A 25124-nucleotide genomic window follows, 5' to 3' on the forward strand; every position below is an offset into this window, starting at 1 on the left:
AACCCCAAGTCTGCACAGACAGGTCCTGCCCTCCCACTCTGCAAGGCAGTGGTTTTCCTGTATTTGTAGGATAGTCACAGCGAGAAGCCCTGTAGTTTATTTCTGCTCACATTCAGACTGGAAATTAGGGCACACTCTGGCCCTACCTGTTTCACTAGGCACCAACTAAAAAGCTGAGCAAAGGCAATGCAGCTGGATGCTGTTGTGGTCCTGGCCAGCACGTCAAGCCAGCAGTGGCTGGAAGTGTGCCCTACATAGCGCAAATGAAAAAATGATGTAAGACCAAAGCTTGGCATCGCTGGAGCCAGGAGAGAGGAAAAACAAAACAGAAGAGTAGATAGGGGATCAGCAGGGCAGAGTGAGCTTCCTGCACAGAAGGTACAACCCAAACCTGCTGAAGCCATAGGAAGTTTTAGATCCGATTGCAGTTGTGCTAACAGTGCCCTGCACTCAACAGTGGGGATGGAGCATCTCCTGAAAGGAATGGGGTTAATTTTCCATGCTGCTCAATCCCTGCTGCCTCTGCTCCCTACAGCAATGCCAATCAGCATCGGGTGGTCTTGTGCTTTGGACAGCCACTCATCAGCGGCAGGAATCAGACCAACAGCTCATTTCATACAGGCCACTGAGCAGCAGCCAGCACAAGGTCTGGGCTAGACTTTGTACTGACAGCACAATAGTGGAAAGCTACATTACATCCCATTAGCGCTCCCTCAGGCCCTGCAGTCCCTCCAGGCTCAAAAATTTTAAAGCACTTAGCGCAGACCTGCCAAGTCTCATTTACATGGAGGAAGACTGGCTCATTCATGAGTCATTTCAAAGCATGGGGCCAAACTGATCCCCAGTGTTGTTCTGACAGGGTCAGAGGGTGAAGGAAAATCCATCAGTGAAATGGAAGAGTAGATGGACACTAGGGATGGATTTATCCCTCTTGCTTGCAGTGATGGGGCTTTGCTGCAGGTGATTTTTTTAAACCCTTGGCCTATTTTCTACCGGCTCATTCAGCCAAAAAGCCTTGTGCTTGGAGGAACGTGCTGTTGGAAATTCCCACAAAATGGGACTTCTCAAGGCTTCTAGGCCAAATGTTTGATTGACTCAGTGCAGTCAACAGAGCAAAGACATGCCTTGAAGTCCTGCTGCATCTGTCTCCTGAAAAAAAAGGGAAGCTGACAGCGGTTCTGCACGCTGACATGTTCAGCTTGGAAAGCTGGGGATCTTTTCAGTCCCCACGTTATGCTTCGATTGCAGGGGGAGAGAGACAGATCAGCAGGGAGCGAGACGTTGGGAACTTGGCAAGCTGGCAGGAGTTCAATGCGGAGTGAGGCTGCAAAGAAGGCTGGGACTTCTCTTCCTTGTAAAAGGGTCAAAATCCAGGCAAAGCTGATTTATTTCTTTTTAAAATCACATGAAGGGGTTTTTCCTGTAGAACTGTGCAGAAGGTCCAGATCCAACTGCTGCCCAGTTATGTGAGGAGCACGGAGTTCAAGCTTGCTCTATCACTACGTCATATCTCCAGCCATCTAATCTACATCACTAGAGTGAAGGCTCAGCTGCAGTGAGCTCCAGCAGGCTTTTTCTTCTAAGTTTGTTTTTATTTTTCTTTCTTTAGTCAAAACGATATGAAATGCCAAGTTTGGACATGAAAGGAAGGAATATCTAAGTTTTGCTTTGAAGTTGGGGATTCAACTGAAGTGGGGGCTGAGATTTAAGGAGATGCAACCCCCCTGAAACTCAAATAAATGTTTGTCTAAGTCCTTGAGAGCTGAAACAAAGACATTTCACATTGCCCCACTCTGGAATAAGTTTTACTGGTTTTCAAAAGTGAAGCGCAAGTGAGTATAGTGTCCTGAAGTGACCAGCAGTATGAATTGAACAGATCAATTAAAACTGATGGATCTATCAATCTTGACAGTGTCATGTCAAAGATGAGGATAACTGACTAAAATACTAGCTCCCTTAAGAGAAAGGGACAAAAATATTTGTATGCCTTAACTTAAAAGCCTCAGCGTGACCACCGGGATTCTTGTGACAAAGCACACCGACATGGTCACAGACGTGACAGGTTGACAAACGAGGGCTGGTGGGGTGGTGCTGTCTGTAGGAGTGTGAGAGAGGGGAGATCAGATTGAAACACAATCTGCCAACAACAAAAGAAGTCACTGAAGGGAAGTCCTGGGCATTTAAGAGACCCAGTTTCTTACCAAAGAAATGGGAGGAGGAAGAAATCTCCTTTTGTTTGTTGGTTGCTTGTGACCTAAATACCTTGCAGCTAGATCATCAAATCCATCTGGCTAAAAGTAAAAAAAAATAAACTTCTGTTTGTCACCGGAGTTGTTTTTGTTGAGAGCAAAACAGAGAGGGCTATGCATTACCCTGGTGGTGCTGAGCAGAGGAGGGGGACAGGAAAGCATTACCTGGTATTGGGTGAGCGTGCAATTTTGTCCATATTCACAGCTGGCTCTTAGGCAGAGGTGGGAAGTTAGCTACACCCCTAAATTCAATACAGCTCACAGCAACTAAGATGAATCCTGGTTTTCTGCATTAGATGGGACATGGCCAAAGTGAGTGCAACCATGCGTTCTGCCTAAGGCATCCAAAAGTCCTACCCACTCTATGATAAAGTCACAGAGATCATGATCGGGAAAGCAATGTCACAAGGGTTTAGAGTGAGCTGGACTAATAGCACACTCATGACCCTTCACATAATTTCAGCACGCCAATTCAATTCATTTAACTGGCAGAAAAATAATGCAGCAAACTAAAACAGGAAAAAAAAAATCTGCCAGTTCAGTGGGCTGAATTGGCTCATGAAGGGACCTGATAGGACCAGGGCCTGTGCAATGGAGGGAGCAGCCCCTGCCTGAAAACGCAGGCAGTGCTTTCAGCAATAGCAAGATGTTAAGACTGTTGCAGCCATTTGGAGGAGTATCACCCTGCACATTCCTGCCATCTCACTAGAGATGGGGGGCAATGCAGGCAGCTGTGTAAGAAGGTACCCACTCAATACAGGCTCTATCTTCTCTGTAAATTTTACACCAGCATGCTCATATGGAGAGGGACATCTGCATGAGAAGTCTGTCTTCTGTCTCAAAGTGATCAAAGTGATCTCCTGCTGCTCTGGGTATGCCTAAAATTACTGCTGATGAAAGGAATTAGAAGGAGAACACACACTCCTCTCGTTTCAAGGTGGTTTCCTTTGTGTATTGAGCGGCCTCCTTGTGCAGCACCAGATCAAGACAGTTCCTTCTAAGGCCAGGCTGTCAGCATCCTGCCCCCCTCTTTCTGTTGTGAGGTTCTGTGTGGAGAGAAAAATAATATCCCTACCCCACATTTCTAGGAAAATATGATAGTAAAAAGAAAGAAGGATTCAGAAACAGGTGTAGAGTGTGAAGATACTTTGAACTCAGTTATTGGAAGCTGCCCTAACTTTATGACAGAGTTCAAGAACCAGAAGACATGTGGAAACCATCCAGACAAGGACACAACACTAACTGCTTGCAAACTTTGGCTCCTCCAATTTGGCCACAGTTCAGTACAACCTTCCCTTCAATTCTTACTCCCATAGACATGAATTCAATACAAATTCCCTCAATCTGGCCAAAGCCAGCAGATATTTTTAGTCAATTTGCCTTTTTTTGATCTCAAGTGGAAAGGGAGGGCAGGAAAGGAGCCACCATCTGGACTTGACCTTGCTGGGACTGTGAGGAGTGAGAAGGACTCACCCACTGCAACATGCACTTCCCACCTCCAACATGCTTACCTTGCTTTGCTTTCTGTCCAGGTAGAATTGATGTTGACTAATGGCCATAGCCCAGATAGACTTTATTAGTGCTGGACAGGCGTACCACGTATGCACAGCAATGCCACTATGCCCAAATGTCCTCCTGGTCACAGATGCCCTGGAGAGGAGAAAAGAATGAACTGGGGTTACACCAAGGTTTCCTTGGACTCTTTTCTGTGGCAGAACCTATCATCACAGACCTCATAGTAAAAGCTGCTGTCTTTACTGTGCACACCCTTATGCTAATGGGAAAAAATGCTTTTGAGAACAGCAATAAATAGCTAATCAAGCCAGGAGAGCATTTACTTTAAATAACTCCTCAAGTTAGCAAGCTCAAGAGGACTAACAGTAAAGATCATCCAGTTTGTCCAGTTCAGACTGTATTTGTGGGTTTGGCTCAGCTGATGCTGATCTGCTACGTGTCCCAGGGGAGTCACCAGTGCCAAAGCATGCGTGAATCCTCTGTCTCATCACACGCTGAGACACCTGAGGCCAAGTCATCACACCCTCCACTACCTCTGGCTTTGGACGGTGGCTCTCAAGTATCAGGACTGAGGTGACAACTAAAGATCCACAGGATCAATGGCTGCTTTAGGGAATGTGGGAGAAACTCTTCAGGTACCTTCATTTCCCCACTTGTAAACAGATGCAGCAGGACTTGCTATGTGGTATGGGAAAGGCGAGGTGTGAGACTCAGAGAGGGCTGTCTAGTGCCCTGGAGAGAAGAATGTTACTCAGCGATTAGCTGAGTGAATATAAAAACAGGAAAAATAAGAGCTAAATATTTCCTCTCTGGGACTCCTAATTGTCCTCAAATATTAGCAAAAAACACAGGTTAGGTTTCCCCATGCTTTCACAGCTGTACAAAACTGCTTGATTATTCCTCCCCACCCCTCAACTCTAACCCCACCAGCAGAGCCCCTGACACCGGCACACCAGCACACAGACTCGCAGCATCCTGGTCTGCAGAACTCCTCCCACTGCAGCGATATGGCACTGCCTGGAGTAAACCAAGCCACCGATCTATAGAGCCCCCAGAAAATGAGGTCCTCCTCTCCAGTCTGTTAAGAAGAGTCTTATGGTGGAGTACGATTGTGAAATGAATATGAGCATGGGTACAGAGGCTAGCTCAGAAGCGTGACACTTTTGTTATAGCTTTTCACGTAGTGACATGGATGGTGAAGAGGGGCCAGTGCAAAAGACAGCCTGGGGAGCAGGGTGTCCTACAGAGGGGCTGCCACAGTCCATAGCCAGCAGGCACTCTGTGCAATGCTGATGTGGAGGTGACACTGCAGGACAGCCCAGGAGCTCTACTGTGCAGTGCAAAGGACGGCCGACTCTTCTCCCAGCACTCGGAAGTCATCAAACCTGCTAAGGCAGTGTTTCCCCTCCTGTACCTGCACTGGCTGCCTCTCCTCTGGTGCCTGTGGGGTACTGCCCTGTCCAAAATTGGAGGTGAACACAGGGAGGGGAGGCACATGGTCAAACAAAGTTGTGACAGAGCCAAGAATGAAAGAAAAGCAAAACTCTGCAGCAAAATGGGAACTGCTGGCCTGGTTCAGCCTGGGAGAGGGCTGACAGCTCTTCTGTCAGGCCCTTTTCAGTGCTGCAAAATGTTAAAGTCAAACTGTGAAGCTACAAATCGGAGTGAAATTTCTCTGAGAAAACAGTCACAGCTAATGCAAACAAGGTCTGAGACAACTGGGATCTCATGTTTCAGTGTTACTCTGTGCTGAGCCCTTTCCATGGGATGGCAGCAGAAGACCTTGTCCCGTTATGAATATTGTTCTTGTGAGAAAACTCTCCATGGATGCAACAGGACAGCAGCTGATGGTCCTAATGAGGATGGGTGCTGGGCTGCCTCATCCCTGTCACTGGCCAGGGAATGAAGGCTGTGCTGGGAGGTGCTCTTCAAGTTGAGGCTGGAGACAGGATCCAACTCTGGATGCTTTATGTTGGTTTAAGGGACACAAACAGCTGCAGCACATTGGCATTAAGGCACTCAAACGTGGGCTAAAGCCTTAATTCTGGTGTCATTCTATTCAGTTCAAATGCAGTTACTCATTTTGAACTCTCAGAAACATACTCTGCAAGCCATTCATATTCTCATTACTCTCACAAGCAGCAATTTCCAATTTTTTTTCTTTTTGGGAGCTGCACATATTTCCCATCAAAATTGCAGACCCTGTTAGAAAGTCTGCAGACTTAGCTGGTCAGAGCTGTGGACTTGCTTTTCACAGCTGTCTTTTGGGGACCTGTGAGAGATGGCCCATGGGTGTTTTTTCTATGACTTCCCTCTACACATGCCACATGGGCTACAGAATTAACCCTGTTGATACCCCCTAAAACGTATCATTTCCCTCCTTTACAGGACAAGGACAGCGATGAAGAGAAGTTAAATGGCTTGTTCGAGACAGGAAGCCATGGGCAGAGGCAGGGCTTAAAAACACACATTGTGCTGCCCAGCCCTGGCCACAACCAGGGAGCTGTGCTTGCTCTCCTGCGAGTGTGGCTTTGCTGACTCAGGCTCTGGTTTGGCTACATGGAGAGGAATGAAGAGAGAGCACTGTGCTGGCTACTCCTCCGCCTCCACACACTGAACAACTCACAGGAGTTCATCCCACTTGGCCAGGAGACTACAACCCGAGCTGTGTTCCCACCATGCCACTGCAACGTGCCTTGCTGTTTTACAGCCAGTGTACCATTTTGACCTGGATGGTGGTACTCTCTGGATATGAAAATCAACCAACTGAATTCCCTTGTAGTGAGAAAGTACCAGGCTGACAACCTAGGACGGGGTATTGTCCTCCTGGTGTTGATTCAGAGAAACAGCACAACAGAGTAAAAAATGGAAGCTCTTCTGTGTCAGTAATTCCTATCATCTAAATACAAATGAGACAGAAGAGGTTCCTCTGGTCACATTTCATGCATGACACTGAGTTGTAAATATCACCATGATTTCAAGGTCACAGAGCTATCTGCTTTCTTTTTCTTACAACTGTTGCTTCCAGGAAATAGCCAGCCTGGGCATTTAGGGGCTTCTTGCTGCTGGTTGCTTGCAGCACGCGTTTCTGACGCCTCGCCTGCTGCCGGAGGCTTGGTGGGGGAAGGAGTACACCACCCCCAGCTGCTGCTACTGGAAGATCTCCCAGCATATTCTCAACTTTGGGAATTTGCTCTGCTAGATTTCATGCGGCTATTTACATGCTTAATATTAAGCAGATGCTTCAAGGCTCTGCTGACCTGGAGCTGCACAATGGTACGAGCTGCTCTACTGAGTTTTTGTTTTAACAATATGCACCTATAGAGACAGGCACCGTTGTATTGGTGTGGCTGTGTTCATATCAGGGCAAATAAGCACAGAAACTGCATGCAAAATTCCCCTAATAAAAGTACATATATTAGACAGAGATAGGCACAGGAAACAGGTGAAACAGGATCACAGCGGAGCGATCAGCGGAACACGCTACTACCAGCACATCAAATCAGTCTGGGAAGACAGCTGGTTTCCACCAGTCGTTTTCATACTTACTTTTCAGGTGGGACATTGCTTTTAGTGAGAACAACTTACAGAGCAAAATACACACTGGTCACTGTCTGCAGTAACAATCCACTAAGGCAAATGAGCAAGGGGTGCAGAATGCACCGATTAGATGCAGGACAGTCACTTGAACTCACTCTCTCCCACGTTAGGTTTCTGAAGTAAGAAGAAAAGACTCCTGTGCCAAAAAGACTGATGGGCTTTCATCCAGACTGCCGGTAAACCTCTGGTACCGTGCCATTCCTTTCAATTGCACTACTGAATATTTATTTACAAGGAAGCATGTGAGTACAAAATCTGGCGCCCATCTCCAGGCTCCAAGTGCAACACAGGGACGAGGCAACCCCCCTTTCACGCACAGGGGTTGCCGGCACTGCAGCTGGGACACCGGCACTGCACAGCCCCCGAGGGTCAGAAGGTGCCAAAACAGAGGGAAGGAAAATAAAATACTGCTAGGAGCCGAGGGGAAACACATCCACAGAAACATCCACCCGACCCCAAAACGTCCCGCTGCAAGGAAGCAGCAGCCCCCGGCTTGGTACGCGCTGCCCCTTGCTTACGGGTTCCCCAGCTACCAAGCCCCGCACAGGGGCGGGAGGGAGCGCGGCTCGCCACGACCGGCTAGGCGCTGCAAAGCCCAGCTCGACCCAGCTCAGCCCGGTTCGGCACGGCTCGGCCCGGCACGGCTCGGCTCGGCACGGCTCGGGCCGGCCCGGCCCGGCTCGGCTCGGCACGGCTCGGCTCGGCCCGGCTCGGCTCGGCTCGGCACGGCTCGGCTCGGCATGGCTCGGTCCGGCTCGGCCCGGCTCGGCACGTCTCGTCTTGTCTCGGCGCTCACCTGCGCGGGTCGTGCACCTCCACCGAGAACTTCTTCTCGCGGAAATAGAGGTTCTCCAGCTGCCTCCATTGGAAGATCTGCGGGGAGAAGAAGGGGGCGAGTGAGGCTCCTCCGCGCAAACCCTCGCCCAGCCCTGCCCGCCGCGCCGCTTCCTCCCGGCGCTGCGGCGGGGCTGCCCCGCTCCGCTCCGCTCCGCCCCGGCTCGGCTCGGCTCGGCCCCGCGTCCCGCCCGCGCCCCCCGCCCAGCAGCCGCAGGGCAGCCCCGGGGGCGGGCGGCTTCCTCCCGCCCGGCCCCCGCTGCCGGCGGCGGGTTCGGGGCCGGGGGGGGAGGCGGGGAAGGGCGCCGGTTTCGCTTTGCCGGGCGAAGTACGGTTGAAACGCATGCAAGCCACGGGAAAACCGGGATTCGGCCACTTTTTCCTTCGAGGGCTGGCAGCTGGCGTGTATTGGCCTTTAGCACAGCAGCCTTTTCCTCGGGCAAGATGGGCAGCGCAGACCTCAGAGGGGCGAGAGCGGCCTGGCTTGGTAGAGGAGACCCCCGTAGGGGTGACTTGCACCCCTCCGCTGGAGTGCAATACCCAGCTCTGCTTTTACTCCCGCAGCCAACGTCAAACTTGCACGAGCATAAGCCGAGCGGAGCCAGTTTATCTATCCTGGGTGCTGGCAGACTCGTGCTGGCGATGCCCAAGGCTCCAGCGTGCTCCCGGCGGTGCGAAATGCAGCAATAAACAAGTCATATTCCTGCCTCTCTTTTACAGGCTGCCCTGTCGGGGCGTCTCAAAGTGGCACGCAGACAAAGGCAATGCTGTCACCAAAGGGGGAAACTGAGGCTTGAAGCAGTTATGGGAGTAAAATGCAAGTCTCCTGGGTGCTGGCTGCATGCCCTCGCCCAAGTCGGCATGGCCAGCCCTGTGGGTCTCTCTCTGCCTGCCTGGTGAGTGTATGTGCTCCTGGGCAGTGGGATGTGCTCACGCGGTCCCTGTACCCCACACCTCTGCTATGAAACAACCCTCATCTCCAAGGCAGGAGGGAGGACTGACCGCAGAAGCAGCACGAAGGACGCGGTGACTGCAAAACACTTGTGTCAGCTCTGCAAACCACCGCACCGTCACCGCCACAGACAGGTCCACCACCGCCTCCTCTTTACAAATGAGTAAGCCAAAATCCAAACCCTGGCTTCCAGGCTGCTAATCCACAGGGAGGAGGCAGCCTCCACCCCTTGGGCATCTCGCACTTCGGCTTCCCCACGCTGCCCCTAGCAAGCAGCAGAGCTAGGGGAGCGTAACCTCGCTGCTGGGGAGCAGAGCCAGCAGAGCTTTCCCTGATTTATACTCCTTCTCCCACAAGCAGCTTCTGTGGAGTTCCTGTCCTACCCCCAAGGAAGGCGCTGGCTCCTGCCACGCCGAGATAAGCCACTTGCCAGTGTCAGCGCTCTGGAGATAAGTAAACAGGAGGCGTAATTTGATTTGCACTGATTAAGCTGCTGGTGGAGGTGAAATCTAGAAAATAAAACAAGCTACAGCGAGGACCCAAAATTTTCTCCTTGCTAATATTTCAGGGTTGGCAATATTGAAAATATTTGTCATTGTAAAAGTTTCCAACCAAGAAGGTTTTTTTTTTTGTTTTGTTTTGGTTTTTTTTGGGGGGTGTGTCTTTTTCTGTAACAGGGTATTTGGAAGGAAGGATGGGGTAAAGAGGGCTGCCCCATACTCTGGGGCTGTCTGCACCACAGAAGGGTAGGAGTCGAAGGGGGCCAGGAGGGATGGGAAGCTTGAAGGGCTGGGTTACACTGTCCTTCAAGGGTTATTTTATTCCCCCACTGGAAAAATTAATCATTGCATAAAAGTTGTAATCACTAAAGGAAGCACAGAAATACCCACTATTTTACCCACTGAGGGAGGACAGACATGGGGTGAAAGGGTTAAGCTGGGAGCTGAGGTCTGAACCTGAAGTGTGTCTCCCCTGCAAGTGCCCGGCTTCAAAGGCGCAAAAGGAAGTTTGGGGCCTAGACTCCCACTGACAACAACCAGGGTCAAGCCTGAGACTGCCATGTGGGCTGCCGAAAACATCCCTCTGTGCTTCCAGATGCCTGTCCGCAAGGCGGGGAAGATAACACGGTTGTGCTGCATGGCATGTGCAGAGGACGTGTTTGGGAGGCGCTCAGACATGTGGAACACATAAGAGTCTAAAAAACCAGCAGATCACACCCTTCAGAAAACATCCTTCTGTCCCTGGGTCCCCTGTTGTCATTTATGACTAAACTTTGGCGTGGCGCAGAAGGAATTTGAAACACTTTTCAGAGCTGCTGGCAGCTGCTCGCCTCCCCATCCTCCTTCCTCCAACTCTGCTGGACTGTCCCCTGCGCTCCAATCCTTCCCTATTTTACCCTATCTGCTACCACTGCTCACAGTGCTCAGTTTGTTAACTGCAGCTCTGTTTCCCTTCGATGATTAACTCCAACTGTCCAAACACACAGGGCTCTGGGAGAGCTGTTCAGATGCCCAAATGTAGGCATCAAGTGCCATTTTCCATGCCCCGGGGCGCCCTGCCTGGCCCCTGGCTGCTGCCCCAGGAGGGAAGGAGCAAGCCTGCCGTAGGTCCAGTGCCGTATCTGCCAGCACCACACAGATGTCTTGGATCCCCAGCAGTGCCTAAAACGGAATTAGACACCTACGTTTTGGGCACCAGAGCAGCTCCCCAGATTGCTGTATTTTTATATTTAGTTTCTTTGTTTTTCTTGGCAGGGTGTGGAAGGAGGCAAATCCAGACTCTTGGGAGGGAGGGGGTGAAAGTGACCCCGCAACCTGAGTTTGTGTCTTTTTTTCCATAGCCTTGCTCTTCAGATCGTACATGTGCGATTTACCATTGCTGTAACTGCGCTCCCTTTGCTCCCCCAAAACTATTCTGCAGTCTCCTACTCCTTTTGCCCACACTGATCTGAGAGGTCTCACCCTTCCTATACATAAGGAATCCAATCTGCAAAAATGTGAATACCCACAAGAAAGTATCCGCTTTCCTGTTAGCTGATCACAACCCCTCAGGAGAAACAAAGTCTAAGGTCTCCCTTCAGCCAGACCTCCTAATGTAAGCAAGCTGTCCCCTTCACCAGTTGCCTGGCTTGTATACGGTTTCAAATTGATGTTAATTCAGTGGCAGATGCGCAAGGTGCCATTAGTGAGTCTTCTTAAATGGAAGCATAATTTTTACCCATCAAGATCCTTTTACCACGCTGGTGCTTGCAACCTTCACTAGGGAATATGAGCCACAGCAGGGAGCTGGTCATAATTTCAACAGTCTTGCAGAAATGCAGTGCCAACAGATGCGTGCTGGTTTGGGGGCTAGTTTGAGTCAAAGCATCCATGTTCATGGCCGGTTTGCCTCTTCCTGCACCAAGGGTGGGTCTGGTTTGGGGTTATTTGGCTTGTGATTGTCTTTGGTTAATTGGCAGGGCCAAATCCAATGCCTGCCCTTGTGGGTGGGACAATTTATATTGGCTTTACTGGAGTTGTATTAGGGGCGTAGTGACTTTTGCCAGACAAAAGGTACCTCGCAGGAGGGACTGGGACAGCATCTCCCCAAACACACTGGAAATGAGGCTTAGCAGAAAGTCACTTGGTAATACAAGCTGAGAGCACAGTTCCCCCGCCCTTTAGTAGTTGCCTTCATTTGGAGCCCGCAGACAAGGGGACAATTAGTGGTGCTTGCGGTGGGGTGAGTTTCTGTGATGTGGTGGTTTGCCCGCTGGGATCTCTTCTGAGGTCAGCAGCCCATTTTGGATCATGCACCACTGGGCAGCTTTCAGATGGGAACAATTTTTGCTAGTGGCCATCATTACAGGCTGCACATGAGATCATTTAATCTTCAATAGATACTTAAGGAAGTCTCCCTGAGACTGGCTTTTGAGCACAGCTGCACACTCACGCATGCATGTAAAAGGGAGAAGGGCTACTAAAACATGAGAAAAAAATTACCCTTATTCCCTTCTCCTCTGGAGGAACTGTCCCCACCATGGGCTCTGTTTCATCGTGCCAATAAAGCTGGAACCAACACTATCACTTGAATTTGCAAGACTGCTTATCAACCCACAAACATTCCAGGGAATAATTGTTCCCTCTCCGACCATGTGGACTGTTTAAAATGCATTGGGGTGGGTGGGGAGGCTATGGTGGGGAAGCCAGTGCCAGAAATGGCTTTTCCGCAAAGCTGGCAGTCTAGAAGAGGAGCCAGGGGAGAGATCCGACTGCTGCACGGTGTGCTGTGGAGAATTCAGGTGCAAGCTACAGGAATTTTCTCATTGGAAACCCCTTCCAAGAGGCCGGCAAGCTTGCCAGGCACCAGATGTTTGTGACTAGTTACAAAGAGCTGCAGTCAAAGCCCTTCAGACGCAAGCTTCTTTTGTGAGCACACTTGTGGTTTGCTGGCTGCTCCCTAATTAAGCTGAGCCTGGAGGAGAGGAGGCCCAGGGATCTGCATCCATTTCAGCCATGTGAGTCTCAAGAAGGTTTTTACCATTTTTATTGACCGTGGGGCCTGTGCCGTGGAGTTTGCGCACAGCAGGAGGTAGGGTCAGAGTGAGAGCATTTGAAAAATGTCAGAGGCTCCTGATAAAGACGGGAGGGTGTTTTGTGAATGAAATATAGGAGAATGTGTCTGGTTTGGTCACTCATGTCCTGGGTGACCTGGACTTTGCTGAGCTGTGGGGAGCTGAGTTAATCTGTGCTAGGCACTAGGTCGTGTTCTGTCCCTTTGAGCTCAGGTAGCCTTGTCTGAGTACCCCAGTGGAGGGACCATGACATACATTTTGGGAAGCCCTGGCAGAAATGAGGCTGTTCTTGGCTCCTGTGTCACCCTGCATCTCAGGGACAGGACAGAGAGGGTTGCTGAAGGGCAGCACTGGTGGTTGGTGCACAGTGCTCTCTGGATTATGGTACCTAGAGAAACATGCCCAAATAGTACCTTTTGGAATAATTCTCAGCCTTCTCTATCCTGGGGTTGGGGTACTGGGTCCCTGATACTGTCTTCTGCCTGCTGTGCCCAGAAGAACTGGACTTGGCACTGAACTGGGCAGTATGCACCATGTCTGGACAACCCTGTGGGGACACAGTGTGAACCGTTTTGCATTGGGTCTATTAAGAACCAGATATAAATGCGCAGGTATTTGGTCTTTCATTTTCTTTCCCTTTTCTGTGTGTATGTCTTCCCCTGAAGCACCTGAGATGGGGCACAGGCAGAATGGGGTTACTCAGCAATCCACACACTCTCAGGGGTTTCAGATATCACGCTTGGTGGCCATTCAGAATCAAACCATCTGCAGATGTCTACAGAGGATCTACCTGCTGTTTGTCTGCTCTTTTTGGTGACCTAAAGGGGATTTACAAAGGAGATGGAGACAGACTTTTCTCAGAGGTGCCCAGCGAAAAAGTGTAAGAGGCAATGGACACAGGTTGCAGAAGCAAAATTCTGACTGGATGTATGCAAAAACTCCCAAAACCAAAACAATCAGGGAAGGTGGTCAAACACTAAGGGCATGAGTAACCTGATCAAACTCTGAAGTTGGACCAACTTTGAGCAGGAGGTTGGGCTAGAGACCTCCAGAGGCCTGTTTGACATATATTTTTCTTTCATTCTAAGCATCTAATAAATGACCAACTGTAATTGCTGTTGGACTTACTGACCTATATGGTGTCTCCCAGTCCTTCAAGTCTTGCAGCTTCTTAGATGATTAATACCTTGTTAAACCATACTATGCAGAAGGAACAATCATCCCTCCAAATACATGGACTACCATCCAGACTGGATGCTCTGAAAGGCTTTTAGGAAAGGCAGGGAAATAACAGGGCACATTTCTATCAGCCCAAATGCAACCCCTTCCATTGCCTACACTATGGGCAAGAGCCAACCCTGGATGACATCCTGATACTAAAACTGGTACTAAACAATGGAAGTAAACAATGACAGTATTTTCACACAGATTGCATGAGTGCAGCTACAAACTCCCAGGTCTTTTGTTTTGCATTTTAAAGACAAAACAAACATAACAAAAAAATTCCTCCTTGGAAAAGTAATTCCCTTCACTGAACAAACCAGCAAGGAAAATTCTAGGGTCTGAGTTATGCAGAGGGTCAGGGTGGAGGTTGTGAGCGGTCCCTTTTTGGCCTTAAACTCTATGGAAATCACAGCTCCAGTGAAGTCAATGGCAGTTTTGTCCCAGTGATTTCAGTGGGGCCATGGTTTCCGGGCATGGATTTGTGTTCTGCCTCAAGCCAACCCTGCTCCCATCAATCATACTTCTGTCAAACTAGTTAGAGTGAATGAGGAAGCATTTGGTCCAGGCAGAACAGCACCATCTTAGCTGAAACAAATGGGGTCTTGTTTCAGGGGCAGATTTACCAAGAGATTTCCGTGGGCTGTCACCTGTGAATTAGTGTGACCCATGCTAACAGTGCCCCCAGGTCATGAGATGGGGATGCTGCTGCACTGTAACTTAGCCCTCCATCCTGCCACACTTCCATTCATTCCTGTATTTCTATTAGTTTGGGGTAATTTTTTTTTTGTTTTGTTTTCACTTCCCCAAACAAAAAACCCAAAAGGTTTCCTGTGTGATTTGATGTGGGAAGCAACCCCACCAATGATCTTCCCACAGGCTTGCTGTTCTCCCTTCCCCCATGGAATGAGAGAGTGGCTTGGCTAAGTGGGACTTTCAGTGGTCTGTCAGCAATCCCAGCTCACTATCTAATTACTTCTTCCCTTCAGGCTTCAGGACTCTTTTTTTGCCAAACAGACAAACAATTTCTGGTCCAATTTGAGATCCCTTTTGCTGTGTGCTGTTCTCATGGGACCACACCACTCCAACAGACATTTCTGGTTTGACCAAACAGAAATTGCATCTATATCTATATAATCACCACTCTGCATTCATTTCCATTATGGAGAGACAATTCCCTATTAAATTTCAAAGTAGTTTATTGGCTCAGAGAGACAGCAAAACATCAGATCACAGAGGGAAGAGCTGCTATTTGCACAAAGCATTATTTATCTATGTAATGCAACTTGATATTTGTGTCTATAACTATATACAGACTGGGACATCAGACTTTGACTTTATATACAACCAAATCCACCTTCGCCACACATACATATCTGGTAGATGCTGTTAGACATTGCATTGCTGTCACCATGCTGAGTGTGTCTAAATCAATAGGTCTACAGAGAACTTTTTTTTCCCTGATTCTTATAGTTAAATTTTCTCCCTTTTATCCTCTGCAAGCAAATCAAAGTAACTAGATCTGAAGATCTCTCCTTTCTAACATAATATACTATGTATTAGATAAAGGATGCCCAGCTTGTAGCCTAGGGTTGTGGCACCCTAGAACGATTTATGCCGCCCACAAACCATTCCTGCTACTCTCTTTCCTGAGGATCCTTTTGTCTTCTCTAGTGGCATGAATAAAGTACATCTATCTTGGAACCAAAATACAGGAACTGCCATCCCCATCCCACACTGCTATGGTGATGCACATACGTAGATATGTTGTATCACTAAAAATACTCCTGTGATGCAGGGTGTCTGCATATGGGGTGCCACAGCAGCAGCAATCCCACATGCATGGTAATGGGCTATAATGCCTGACCTTCTAAGCCTCCTCCCCAGGCCACTGACTTAAAGATGTGTCATATTCATAGCCACTGAATAACTGGGCTCCTGCCTGGCTTCGTCTGGTGATAAAAATGCCCAGGCCTCTGGAGTAGTGAGTCCTGGTGAGCTAAAAGACAGCATTTGAGAAGGGTGGGGCACATGGGGAGTCTGCTACCACTTCAGAGCCAAGCATAAGTGCTCAAAGAGGTTTCAGTCTCGCTCCAGATCTCCACCCTAACTCCAGGGCACTGAGGTCCAATTTGTTTCACTTTGTGCTGCTGGAGTGATTTGTCTTTGCATCTTGTTGAAGTTCCTGCTGTGTGCTGCAGAATCATTTAAGACTTGGCTGCTGCTTTTATAGAGAATTACCCTTTAAGACCTGAATATGACAAAGCACTCAGAGCAAAGGAATTTTACTTTGATGGGACTACTACTATATTTAATGGTAGCCATGGGCTTCAGTTGGCTGGGTCAGGGGATGGGACATCATGCTGTAGCCTTTGTGAATGTAAATTCTCACAAAAAACCCTGGGGACTTTATGCCCGATGGTATCACCACAGTACACATACACTAAACCACCAAAATAGTGCTGGTTTCCTTAAAAAACAGCAGGGCCTTAGACTATGGATTAGTGTTTACAAACATTACAGTTGACCAAGCTACTTATTTACCTAGATAATGGAAAATGAGCATGACTATTCTATGATTTTTAAAAGTTGCTTTACATAGACAATCTACTAGCTGTCTGAGATCGGCCCTGTTTGGGAGAAACACTGAAGAAAACTTTTACCAGCTTACATGAGAAAAACTGGTGATGATGACCTATACCTGAACTGTTAATTCATCCTGGTTCAACCATGGCAAACTCCATGCAGCCAAACTTCTTCCATCTTGTTCCAAGCTACGGAGCCCTTGTCTTGCTCCACAAAGTTATTGTGTAGGTTAATGGCAGTTTCTTTCTTTGGCTGCTGTGATTTATGCTGCCTGCACCCATACCCAGCTCCTACAGCTGTGCTGTCGGGTACTGATTGTGAGCTGGATTGTGAATGGGTTTGGGAACTGATCGAGGTTAAAAGTGGCCACTCTTTTTGGCTGGGTTATGCTGAGCTCTGATCCCTTCTCTGGAGCAGTTTCCTTCCTGGCTGCACAGTTATACCAGCATGACTGAGGAAGGGGTCCAGGGGAGGAAATGAGCAGTGGTGGCAGGATTGCGATGGGGGAGGAGGGTGGTGAAGGCCACTTCAGCTGGTACTGCTGCCAAAAGGCATGTTCACTGAATGACAGCCCAGTGGCATGTCCGGCCAAATCCCATGGAAATCCTCAGTGTCACAGACAAAATCCTGCTTTCCAGCCCAATGTGCTCTGCTCTGATTTATTTATTTATTTACCCAGTGCGCTTGGCAGCTTTTTGGCACAGAGAAGTGCAGTGGTAAGGCATGGAGTAGTGGGTGCCGAAAGGGAAAGAGTCTGGTGCTGGATGGTAGACACCCCAAATCAAGGGCAAGCAGCAGTAAAAAAGGTGCTAGTGAGAACATGGTCTCCCTTGTAACAGGGATGGAATAAGACATTTCAGCAGGGGAAGGTCTTAAACTGTGGCTGCTCTTCAACAGTCACAGGTCTGGGTCTTATATTTTGACGTGGAAGGAAATCAGGTTAGCAACCTCTCTCCATGAGACAAAACAGCATGGTAAGGAACCTTGCTTTGTATATGTCTCTCTCCTCCAGTGCTCCACATTTCCAAATACTAAACCAAGACTGAATTACTGCACTATAAAATAAGTTGAACCCGCCATGACCTGAAGACTGGTTCAGTTTACAGCCAAGTCCATAATCCAAAAAGCATGAAGGATCAGCAACAGGAATAGAAATAAAAGCGCTGAGCACAAGGAGTCAGCAGGTAGTCCTTAACAGTCAGCTAATCACAGTGAATAATTTATTACAGCAATGCCACTGAGACTCCACTAGCTTTTAAACCAGTATGTCCTGGAAATGTTTTCTGCTCCTCCTGTATCATTTGTAAATTTGAAATCTTTTTTCCCTGTCTGCAATGCAAAGATGTTTGCAAAGGTCTTAGGAAATGATGCCATTCCAAGAAGATCCCAGTTAGACACAACTCCAGTACATTGTCTCTGACCCCACTTGATTCTGGATGCTCTAGAGAAAGGCCAGCCCTTTCTGAATACACCCTGTGGCTCAGTGGCGTGCCAGTGAAAGGAGCGTTACACATTCTCCATACCTCTGACAACAGAAACCAACTTGCTGCCAAATCAAACATCCTCCTTGAACATAAGGATTTATAACCCCTCCCAAAATCCTACTTGAAAACAACCAATTCAATGTTAAAACTCTGGATGGAGGGTCACACTTTTAGTCCTATCTTCAACCCTTCTAAGCTCTGGACCTCTATTGTATCATGTGGCAATTGTATCATCATGCAAGTGAATTGGGCTCCCTGTAACTGATTTGAATTTCATGTTTCTTTTGTGGTTTTGACTGTCCCTATGTTCTATGATCAGTCTGGATAGAGACCAATTTGTCAGCTTCCTCCTCCCCATCGTTCGCTAGTTTCTATACATTTCCCATCAATCCCTACTTTATGGTTTTTTAAGTTACTGGTCTGTCATTCCTTCACCACAGGAAGCACAAGTTTAACCACTCCATCAGTGCAATTACTGACTTGACAATGCTTCATTATGCCCTAAAGCAGAGAGGATCTCTATTTGTTCTGCAATAAAGCAGCTCTTAATTAGGCTATTGCTCCTCCTGTGCAAATATCTCATTTTGCCTCTGGAATTGGGAAAGTTCACTCTATCTCTTGTTGTTTGGAAAAGGCCAAGTGACATCACACAGCAATCTTTCACTTTTTGGACACAATTAATGTGTGGATTACTTTGCTCATGCTTTTGACAAGCAGGTGATTTCTCTCTGATCAGACACTTAAAGCTACTGATTTTACTTGTGCTTTGTACTGCTTGGTAGGATGGGTCCAACTTAGCTCTTGTTTTTGCATGTTTAAACGGGAAGTCAATCCCACTGTTGCTTTGAATTCACAACAATACTACACATCAAATCCTTCTTTAATGAGAATCCATAGAGCGTTGTGGAGACCTTATGGCAAGGGACAGAGTATTTTCATAGCATGCTTCATTTCATCTCAGAGAAAGAATACTGCTGGGAAGAAATGGCAGAAACTGATGTTTGGCTCTCACAGGGAAAATCTTTATCAAGCTACATTCCCAGCAGAATTTTGGGATGCCTCACATTTTATCTTATTTCCAAAGTCTTTATTCCCCCTGGGTTCTCTTCAGTCAACCACAGAATGTGAACACTGATAATGTTTATGAGTTTGAGAAAAAAGGCTCACCTTAAGTTTCGTTGCCACTAGCCTTCTGTGGAAGAAAATGGGATAACACTACATAGAGGTATTTCTTGGAAAGCAACCAACCAGATTCTCCTTTAAGGTAATTTTATTTTTGGTTATAAGTTAAACAATTTCTTTGTCTGTTTATTGGCCATAGGAAAGTCCTTTGGCTGACTTTGTTAATCATTCACTCTTCAGCTTGGAGTTAATTGTTTACTAACTGTTAAACTGTGTGCACTAGAAGATGCCTTTGGGCTCTTAAATCAGTGGGAATATCTCACTAGAACAACAGACATGCCTAGTGCTACTACAACTGCTTGGGCATGCTGGTCTCACAGCTCCAGGCTACATTGCTTCTGCTTCATGTACAGGTCTCTTGGGATGGAGTGGAGTTACATTTACCTGCTAGTTAAAATGAGCAAACACCACTCACAGACAACATAGTCACATAGGGGGGCTGCAGTGCCTTGCTCGTTCGTTCCAATTGCTCTGCAATGCAAGCAAAAAAACCCCTAATGACCCTTCTCTGAAAATGATGGTTTTGGTCACTACAGCATCAGCACCTTGTGGAGAGTGGTGCTGGCACATCCTATCTGAAGACCTGGTTCCAAAGAATTTGCTTTGGTTTATCATGAATATTGTATGGTGTTGACCCAAGATAGGTAGAGCCCAGCAGGACAATGATTCCTTTTTGTTGTGCTTTTTCAAAGCACACCGAGCCTCGAAGGGCCTTTTCACAGAGAAGAGTTTGTAAAAGCTAAGTCTAACAGAGAGGAGGATGGATTCTGCCCATCCTGGATGCTGTGTGCTGCTGCTACACAAGTGACACTGGTTCTGCAAGTCACTACTAAACTTCCAGAATACCTCAGCATATGGTTAGCAGGACAGCAGCCATCTTTCCATGCTTGATACTCCCTTCTTGTTCAGCTGCAGTGATGGATTTTGTGAAGTATACCAAAACTTTTGCATTTATTTAACACCTAAGAATGAACAGCTATCAGGTCATAACTCATATGGACCAAATCTGGGTTTGAACAGGCAGCATTCAAGAGGAAGCCTTTGGCAGGGCTTGCTGAGTCTGTGAGCTAGCCCCTGAACATACAGAAGAAAAACAGAAGGGAGAATGATAAGTCTCAAAGTGATGGCTTTGGGTAGCTTCAGGGCTTCCACAGAATTCAAGCATAGGCAGGAGAAAACATAAAAATAGAAGCACAGAGTCACATTGGGCTCTGCAGCCAAGCGCAAGCTGCATTCCTGTTTAATAGCGCTGCATTCCCGTCTGAACCACCTCGGACTAGGTGCCAGATACCCATCTCAGCTGCATCCCCACTAATGCTGGAGGACTTATGCCTGAGTGAGAATAGCGCAAGCAAGATCAAGTTCTGGCCCTGCATCAGCCTCAATTCTCCTCTCTGGACTCATCCAACTTGCTGACAAACCTAGTTAGTTTACTAGAGACACATGGCTGATTTACTCCAGCAATTTAATAAAAACGTGGTTTTGACTGACTGCTAATGGGATCGCCTGAGATAGGCTCAGCTGCTTAGTGTGGGCTACAACTTTACTTGCAAACACAATAAGCATGGAAATCTATCTAGGATGACATAATAGGAAAACATTACAATCTCTCTTATAAGACAAGCAAGGATTTTATATGCATTTAATATAAATGTCTTGGTTTCAGCTGGTTTCTTGCTACAATTTTCTGCTTATGTTTCTTCCAGGGAGATTTATTTTTCCATTGTAATTTTTCAATTTGTTTCTGGCATTGGCAATGTGCAAGAACAAAATAATAAAGATCAGAAAAGATATAATCTCTTTCCCCCTCCTCCCTAATTTTACTTTGCAGAAAGTTCAGTAAGGTTTACCCCTCCTCTTTGCAAAGCAAAGACTTGAACCAGTCCATGCTGGTATAGTGAAATGACTCAGGTACTATGGTAAGCTCCCAGATACCAGGGTTATCAAGTGCAATTTTACAATCTAATTAGCAGAGGATTAAACATTGCACCTCGCTGAGGGAGTTGGGCTGCTCTCGCCAGAGGGGTTTTACCACCTGTGTAGGGTAAGAACTCTTTTTACTTGCACTACAGAGGGTAAAAGCACACGACGGTGAAATAATGAAGCCTCAGCCACACTATTCAAGTCCTGTCTCTGATTTAGGTTGTGCATTTTGGAATAGCCCTGCCAACAGATGGGGTTTGCAAGCATCATGTAACAGAGAAATGCTCATCTAGGCTGTCTTTTCACTGCTGTGGTCTCTGGATTATGGCAATGGACAAATTCTAGCCCAGAAATTCTGGCTCTCCCTTCCCACCCAACCTTCCCTCCCAGATTTATGACCACTTCTGCTAAGCCACAGAAGTCCTCAGTGGTTTACACATAAGGTGGCACCATTGTTTCAGGTCTCCTGGATTTTGTACATAATTTAATGAAAGAAAAAAATAGTAATTCCCAATAAAGAGAAAACTGGCACCCTATTTTTTTTAGGGTTACACTTGCAGAAGAAGGATAGGATATGCCCCTGATCTGAGAGGCAATGTGAGAGCTAGAGGTAGGTTAGTGGGGACATAGAGAGGCTGGTCAAGATGTTATCAAGCTCTGAAACAAATGCTACAGACCAGATCACCCTGAGTGGCTGAGAAGAAGAGAAAGTAGAGAAGCTAAGAAAGGAGGCTTGACTCTTCTAGTGGAAATGGCTGTCTCCTCTCACGCAGTCAGAGTACCTGACCTCTTTTATTCTTTCTTATTCTGCCCTCCACCAACACTCTCATCCCATCAGAGCTGATAAAAATTGCTATAGCTTGTGTATGGCTGAGTCCTTGTCATGGCAGGGCACTGTTTTCCTCCAAATAAACCTTTCTATCACTAAGACTGACTTCTGAAGGCATGTTTTAAGGACATGTCTTCCCTGGGGGGTTGGCACTAATGGAGGTATGTGGGTGCAAACACCTAGCCTAGGCATGTTTAAAACTATTGGGAGTATGGCTTGCCCTGCAGGTAATGATTGATCCCAAATAGATATGTCTTTCAGAGCACAGATGCTCTGTGAAGGCTTTCTTACTCCCCTCATTCTTTTCTTCAATGAATAAAAAGCCCCATTAATAGCCTTCAGTGAGTAAAAGGCTAATCAACGCATCTATTGTCTCCTGCAGCCTCCTTGGCAGTTCTGTTTTCTACCAAAACCTTGATTCGATTTTATTTTAATAGAAGATGCTATCTGTGAGCACCAGACAGTGTCCAAATTGAATGTGATCAGAGGAGGTGAAAGAAAGGGAGGGGGACAGAGACAAAATGAGAAAGAGAAAATGCAAAGAGAAATGCAGTACGTTAATTCAGCATGGAAGCATTTGTATCCATAGAGAAGCTGCCTAGTTGTTCCAAATAATCCAGTTCTGTGGCCTGCAAGCCAGCCTGAAACCTTGTTTTCTGATGTTTCCATGGGTTTGCACTACAACAAATGCTGTTGCTAACGGACTGTGCAGCCCACCTGCAGGGCATGTGCTCAGAGATGAGCTTTCTTATATTAGATGGCATCCTAGGTAGGAAAATCAAGACACATGGGTCTGCCTAGTAGGATGAGCTCAGGGGATCAGAGCCTTCCTCCTCCCAAATGAATGGGACATTCCTTAGCTGGATTACTGAACGGCAATTTGGAAGGACTGAGACAAATCCCAATTTTCAGATGCACTGAAAGCCTCACTAAAAATACTAATAAAAAGAACAGAATGGCTAGTCATCACTGACCAAGCTCTAGTTTTGTGATCAGATCTATGCATGCCATGCCTTGATTTGTGAACTGTTTCAAAGTAAAGTTGCTAGACAAATCAGATACTGGGCACAAACTTTTTAATGCCTTTTTTTAGGTATGTGATGAAAATCTTATTTTCTTGTTAGCTTGACATTAACTCTTCAGTTAGTAAAACTGTTGCTTATCAAATGTAATGCTGCTCCTAGGAAAACCATGCAATTTTTTCTTTTTTTAATAAATAGAAGAAGATTTCCTGTCCCTTTTTCCCTCTCTTTCTCGGATAATCTATGGCTTGACAATACACTATCAAGGGTTGGCTAGGCACCCTCAATCCTGTCATAGCCAGTGGGGTGGAAGGTCTCCAGCACCTGAGAGGATCAGTCTTTCAGTTCCCATTTATGTCTTATGAACCATGCAAAAAAGAAGCATAAGTTGCAAGATCAAGTGACGCTTATTTCCCATCCATACCACAACATTTAATAAGTTAAGAGCTACTTTTGTCCATTAATTCTTTGCAGACATTCAGACAAGTTTAGGAGAAACAACATCCTTCAAAATCACATGAATCGATGCCAGCATTTTGCATATATCACACCCTCAAATCAAGCTATAACATGTGCAGCAAGCCCAGACCTTGATAGAAAAGTAAACACTTACCTTTCTTGGTTTCACTTTGTCATGGTAGTCATATTGAAAAATCCCCTTGTAGCTAAGTCCTAACCACCAAGGAATTCCCTGTTTGTCCTGGAAGAAAAAAGAAAGGGAGTTATATTGAATGGGATGGGGAAATGCTGGAGATTTACTAGGTTGTTATTCAAGGTGAAGATTTGTTTCTAAGCAATATCTTTGACTGTCATGGGCACTCTTAAATTTAACCCTGCTGAATTTCCTCAAGTCACAAAGCCACATGGTGTTTAGGAAAGATCTGTTTCACTTTTAGCTATGACATATAAAACACTTAAAATGCATCATCTGTGATCAAGTTACTCAAAATGCTGCCAGGGGAGGTGGGGTGGTTTGACATGGGTCCCTTGTGCAGTGGTGCATCCTCTTTCTCTTCCCTGCAAATTACTTAGTCTGAACACTCAGAGATTGGAGAGGAAGGAAAGTGAATCACCCAGCTGACATGAATTATGTGGAGGGATTTTAGCATTAATCTTGAAAATGCAGCAGTAATGGGATCTGAGAGCTACCAAGTGATAAGGTCTGACAGGCTCAGACCCAACTGCTTTGTGTCTGAGTGTGCAATAAAATGGCCTTATGGAGTAATGGCTGATATCTGATACCAGCCTCTTTGCAATTTACTGAACTGGAGTCCTCAATGAAATTACATCTGTTCTGTTAGTGTGATAGAGAATGGCAGGGAAAACGCAGCAAAACCAAAACCCCCACATCAGCCAGAAGCAAAACCTATTATGTGCAATATTTGCTGCCTCATTGCTGCTCACTGGTACTTACTGATCATGGGGAGTTCACTGGAATAGCTCTCAAGTATTTGCAGGCTTGAACACCCAGCCCAATCCACCAGATCTTTCTTGATCTAGAGACCTTGATCTTGATCAAGAGGTCTGGATGCAAAGGGTGCTGGAGGGATCCTGCCCTCTGGCAAAAGATGAGGCTAATGCTTTTCCCAACATGCCATACACATAGCAGGAATAGACCAGAAACGCATATCCCTGAGACAGGCACTGTCAGATACTTGTGTTTTTATGGTACTCTATGTGTGCAAGACATTACAGACATAAGAAAAACCATATGATCTGTGCAGAGAGATAATGATGAAACACATCAAAACTTCAGGGGTGATAAATGAGGGAATATGCTCTGGGGAGTGTGGATCTAGCTTTCTTTAGATGTTTATTGATTTCTCTGCTTAAAAAAAATAACAACCCTACACAGCTGGTCAGGCAGGAAAGTAGTAATAATAATAATAATAATAATCATAATACAAGACTGGAAGATTTGGTGATAAATCATTAGACAAAAGAAATGAGGGATTTCATGAATACCTGCATGAAATCCACATAGTTAGAAGTGGAGAGCTGTTGGGGGGAGAGGGGAGGATGTGTTTTCTCTAGACTATGGGCCAATGATTTGGCATTAAAAAGATGTACTATATCTGTATCCATCTACATATATCTGAAGTGAAGGGAGATACAGTCTGCAGGTCATGGCTGACCCTAGTTAGTTTTTTGTGGATCTGCATGCTGAGAAAAAG

General features: G+C 46.7%; 1 protein-coding gene across 6 annotated transcripts in view; it reads right to left on the reverse strand.

Annotated features, from left to right (window-relative positions):
• FRMD4A (FERM domain containing 4A) overlaps positions 1-25124 on the reverse strand; it is a 384064-nt gene that overhangs the window by 33046 nt on the left and 325894 nt on the right. For all 6 annotated transcript variants that reach the window (XM_049814079.1, XM_049814080.1, XM_049814081.1 and 3 more), the window contains 3 exons: positions 23564-23650; positions 8161-8237; positions 3761-3899 (listed from right to left, as the gene is read on the reverse strand). In XM_049814079.1, the coding sequence (XP_049670036.1) occupies positions 3761-3899; positions 8161-8237; positions 23564-23650 (303 nt within the window). The remainder of the gene's footprint in view (positions 1-3760; positions 3900-8160; positions 8238-23563; positions 23651-25124) is intronic.

Source organism: Accipiter gentilis, chromosome 11 (genome assembly GCF_929443795.1).
Source record: "Accipiter gentilis chromosome 11, bAccGen1.1, whole genome shotgun sequence".
In the NCBI taxonomy this organism is placed as follows: domain Eukaryota; kingdom Metazoa; phylum Chordata; class Aves; order Accipitriformes; family Accipitridae; genus Astur; species Astur gentilis.